A 4,993-nucleotide genomic window follows, 5' to 3' on the forward strand; every position below is an offset into this window, starting at 1 on the left:
ACCCGCTGCTGAGGCAGGGAATAGAGTTCTGCGTCAGACAGTTCTACATCCTGCACCGTAAACCCTTCATCCTCCAGCTGTTTGCCAGCGTGGCCCCACTGCTGGAGTTCACAGTAAGTGTGTTTGCACAAAGCACCTCTCTGATTCAGAGGGGTTAAATGTGGAAGACACATTTCAGTTGTGCAACTGACTAGGTCTCCCCTTATGAGCGTATCTGCATCTGCGTGTGTTGTTTAACCATGTGACTGTCTCACTCCCAGACGTGCACCAGTACAGGCCTGTCTAAGGGGGTGTCTGCTCAGTGCCTGTTTGACCTGCTGGTCTCTCTGGAGGGAGAGACGCGTGATACCCTGGATGCCCTGGAGCTGGTCAAGGCTGAAAAACCCCTACGATCCCTGGGTAACACCACCACCTCAACCCCTTGGTCCCATCACTCAGGACTATTATATCATTAGAGGTTTTGTCTGACACCCTGTTCAATATCCTGTATGCCATTTATCCCACGCTTCTGTCCAAAGCCACTTACGGTCATGCATACATTGTACGTACAGATGGTTCCAGGATTCGAACCCACCATCCTAGCGCTGCAAGCACCATGCTGTCCCAACTGAGCTACAGAGGACCATTTTCCCTATACTGTTCTACCTTTGACTAGCTCACATCGTTTTGCTGGCATGGATTCCCATTGTTTTAAGAGAGGAGTTGTTTTAATGACAGCGTGAGCTGATCAGGAGAAAAATAAATAAATAGTTAATAGACTCTTACTAAGGCCTGGAGTTTCTCATTGTCAAGATTCTCCTAGTTAATAGACTCTTACTAAGGCCTGGAGTTTCTCATTGTCAGGATTCTCCTAGTTAATAGACTCTTACTAAGACCTGGAGTTTCTCATTGTCAGGATTCTCCTAGTTAATAGACTCTTACTAAGACCTGGAGTTTCTCATTGTCAGGATTCTCCTAGTTAATAGACTCTTACTAAGACCTGGAGTTTCTCATTGTCAGGATTCTCTAGTTAATAGACTCTTACTAAGACCTGGAGTTTCTCATTGTCAGGATTCTCCTAGTTAATAGACTCTTACTAAGGCCTGGAGTTTCTCATTGTCAGGATTCTCCTAGTTAATAGACTCTTACTAAGGCCTGGAGTTTCTCATTGTTTCTCCTAGTTAATAGACTCTTAGGATTGTCTCTCTAGTTAATAGACTCTTACTAAGGCCTGGAGTTTCTCATTGTCAGGATTCTCCTAGTTAATAAACTCTTACTAAGACCTGGAGTTTCTCATTGTCAGGATTCTCTAGTTAATAAACTCTTACTAAGGCCTGGAGTTTCTCATTGTCAGGATTCTCCTAGTTAATAGACTCTTACTAAGGCCTGGAGTTTCTCATTGTCAGGATTCTCCTAGTTAATAGACTCTTACTAAGACCTGGAGTTTCTCATTGTCAGGATTCTCTAGTTAATAGACTCTTACTAAGGCCTGGAGTTTCTCATTGTCAGGATTCTCCTAGTTTAGACTCTTATAAGACCTGGAGTTTCTCATTGTCAGGATTCTCCTAGTTAATAGACTCTTACTAAGGCCTGGAGTTTCTCATTGTCAGGATTCTCCTAGTTAATAGACTCTTACTAAGACCTGGAGTTTCTCATTGTCAGGATTCTCTAGTTAATAGACTCTTACTAAGGCCTGGAGTTTCTCATTGTCAGGATTCTCCTAGTTAATAGACTCTTACTAAGACCTGGACTCATTGTCAGATTCTCCTAGTTAATAGACTCTTACTAAGGCCTGGAGTTTCTCATTGTCAGGATTCTCCTAGTTAATAGACTCTTACTAAGACCTGGAGTTTCTCATTGTCAGGATTCTCTAGTTAATAGACTCTTACTAAGACCTGGAGTTTCTCATTGTCAGGATTCTCCTAGTTAATAGACTCTTACTAAGACCTGAGTTTCTCATTGTCAGGATTCTCCTAAGACTCTTACTAAGGAGTTTCTCATTGTCAGGATTCTCTAGTTAATAGACTCTTACTAAGGCCTGGAGTTTCTCATTGTCAGGATTCTCCTAGTTAATCTCTTACTAAGGCCTGGAGTTTCTCATTGTCAGGATTCTCCTAGTTAATAGACTCTTACTAAGGATTTCTCATAGTTAATAGACTCTTACTAAGACCTGGAGTTTCTCATTGTCAGGATTCTCCTAGTTAATAGACTCTTACTAAGAGTTTTCTCATTGTCACTAAGACCTTACTAAGGCCTGGAGTTCTCATTGTCAGGATTCTCCTAGTTAATAGACTCTTACTAAGGCCTGGAGTTTCTCATTGTCAGGATTCTCCTAGTTAATAGACTCTTACTAAGGCCTGGAGTTTCTCATTGTCAACTTCTCTAGTTAATAGACCTCTTACTAAATAGACCTTACTAAGGCCTGGGATTTCTCCAGTTTCTCTTTGTCTCAGGATTCTCTAGTTAATAGACTCTTACTAAGGCCTGGAGTTTCTCATTGTCCATTGGGATTCTCCTAGTTATATTAAACAATAGAACTTGACTGATAATGGTCATGTTCTTCCTATAGTATATTTTAAGTCCTGAAAGTGCTACAGCATGAAATCCAGTGGTTCCCTCTGTTTCAGACTTCTGCTATGGTAGTGAGGACCTGGCCTTCTCCATCAGTGAGTCCATCAAGCTGTGTGTGACGGTGGTGGCCTACGCCCCAGAGTCTTTCAGGAGGTGTGGTTTCACATCACTCACCGCCAAACCAGTATATCAACATTGTACAGTAGTCTTACTAAATGCTAACGCCCCCTCCTATCCGTGCGTGTTTGTGTTTATGCGTTGCGTGTGTGTGCACGGTATCAGCCTACAGATGCTGATGGTGCTGGAGGCCCTGGTGCCATGTTTTCTCCAGAAGCTGAAGAGCAACACCATGACCATGGAGTCAGCCTCGGCAGCGCGGGACGAGATCGCCGCCATCGCCGCCCTGGCCACCTCCCTGCAGGCCCTGCTCTACAGCTCAGAGACCTGGCACACGGTCAGACACACACACACACACACACACACACACACACACACACACACACACACAACACACACACACACACACACACACACACGGCCCTGCTCACACACACACACACACACACACACACACACACACACACACACACACACACACACACACACACACACACACACACACACACACACACACACACACACACACAAGCCATCTGTTAAGCAGATATGCCCCATCATGTCTCTCTAAATGTATGTTCCAAGCCCTAACTGAATGTGACATTTGTCCTTTTTCTCTGCTATCTTCCTTCCCTCCCTCTCATCCCCAACCCTCCTATCCCATCTCAGGCCTATGACTGCCCCCCAGTTGAGTCGCTGTGACCAGGGACACAAAGGTGCAACGACTGCCAACCACGCCATGTCTGGAGGGCCCAACACCAGGTGTGGAGTAGCCTTTACACTTGCCGGATTGTGTCCAAAATGGCACCCCTAATGCACTACCTTTGGCCAGAGCCATAGGGCTGTAGTGCACTATATAGGAAAAGGGTGTTCTTTTGGACATAGCATCGATTTATTTCACGTTCATTTAAGTCTCTTAAAGAAACTGTCCACTTGGCTGTTATTAACATACTGTTTTGTTACTTTTTCTAATTCTCTTCATAACTGTAAGACATAAATATAGTGTTGTTTGTTGTCCCTGGATGCTGTTGCCGTAGTGATATCCTAAAGAAACCTATGTACAGGTCCTCATCACAACAGAAGAAAATACCCCCAAAGACAATAGAAGATGTCCCATGTGTTTACACCACAGTCGGTACAGAGGATCATGTTTCATGGATGCTTGTTTGTGTCGTGTACTCGTGTTGCTTGGTGTCAATGTCAGTCGCCTTGTGTCCGGCATCAGGGACAACCTTCACCTGTTGGAGGAGGGCCAGGGGATGCCTCGCGAGGAGATGGACGAGCGTATCGCCCGCGAGGAGTTTCGCCGGCCCCCGGGAGTCCCTCCTGAACATCTGCACTGAGTTCTACAAGCACTGCGGCCCGCGCCTCAAGATCCTGCAGAACGTGGCTGGGGAACCCCGTGTCACCGCCTTAGAGCTGCTGGACATCAAGTCCCATATGAGGTGAAGGGTTGGATTTAGTGTATAGTGTTTCAACCCGGTGGAGACTCTCCTCATTCAATGCCCAATGTGCAGCACCCACCTGGGTGAAAGTGGTCACGAATGAGACACACTTTAACCGGGTATGACATCACTATTCACTCAGCTATGGTATGGACGCATACAGGGACCTGATTTGCTGAAACGTTTATAATTGTTCGTGTGCGATTTTGTGTGTACAATCTGCATGCCTTTTTGTGTGTGGATGAGTGCGATGTGTGTGTGTATGTAATTCCCTGACTGTGCATGCGGTTGTGCATGTCTATATGATTGCATGTGTGTTTTTGTGTCTCATTTTGTGTGTTTGTGAGTGTGGTTATGTGGTTTCCCCCAGATTGGCAGAGATCGCCCACTCCCTCCTCAAGCTGGCCCCCTACGACAGCCTGACCATGGAGAGCCGAGGCCTGCGGCGCTACGTCACTGGGATGCTGCCCATCACCGATTGGTCGTCCGAGGCCGTGCGGCCCGCCCTCATCCTCATCCTGAAGCGGCTTGACCGCATGTTCAACAAGATCCACAAGATGCCTACGCTCAGGTGCGCTCGCCCACAGGCTCTGTGCTCCAGGTCTGTTGCCCCGCGCTGCGCGCCTTTAACCCTTGCTCCTTCACAACCGTACCGTACTGTGGTGTTACAGTGGAGTGAAGTACCGTACTGTGGTGTTACAGTGGAGTGAAGTACCGTACTGTGGTGTTACAGTGAAGTACTGTACTGTGGTGTTACAGTGAAGTACCGTACTGTGGTGTTACAGTGAAGTACCGTACTGTGGTGTTACAGTGGAGTGAAGTACCGTACTGTGGTGTTACAGTGGAGTGAAGTACCGTACTGTGGTGTTACAGTGAAGTAC

The 4,993-nt window shown here is 46.3% G+C and overlaps 1 protein-coding gene across 1 annotated transcript in view; it reads right to left on the reverse strand.

The window, feature by feature from the left end:
• LOC135542942 (protein unc-80 homolog) overlaps positions 1-70 on the reverse strand; it is a 4,699-nt gene extending 4,629 nt beyond the window's left edge. Inside the window, exon 1 of the mRNA XM_064970072.1 lies at positions 64-70. Within this exon, the coding sequence (XP_064826144.1) occupies positions 64-70 (7 nt within the window). The remainder of the gene's footprint in view (positions 1-63) is intronic.
• Positions 71-4,993: the final 4,923 nt, after the last annotated feature.

The sequence above is a fragment of the Oncorhynchus masou genome, chromosome 7 (genome assembly GCF_036934945.1).
Source record: "Oncorhynchus masou masou isolate Uvic2021 chromosome 7, UVic_Omas_1.1, whole genome shotgun sequence".
NCBI classification, from domain to species: domain Eukaryota; kingdom Metazoa; phylum Chordata; class Actinopteri; order Salmoniformes; family Salmonidae; genus Oncorhynchus; species Oncorhynchus masou.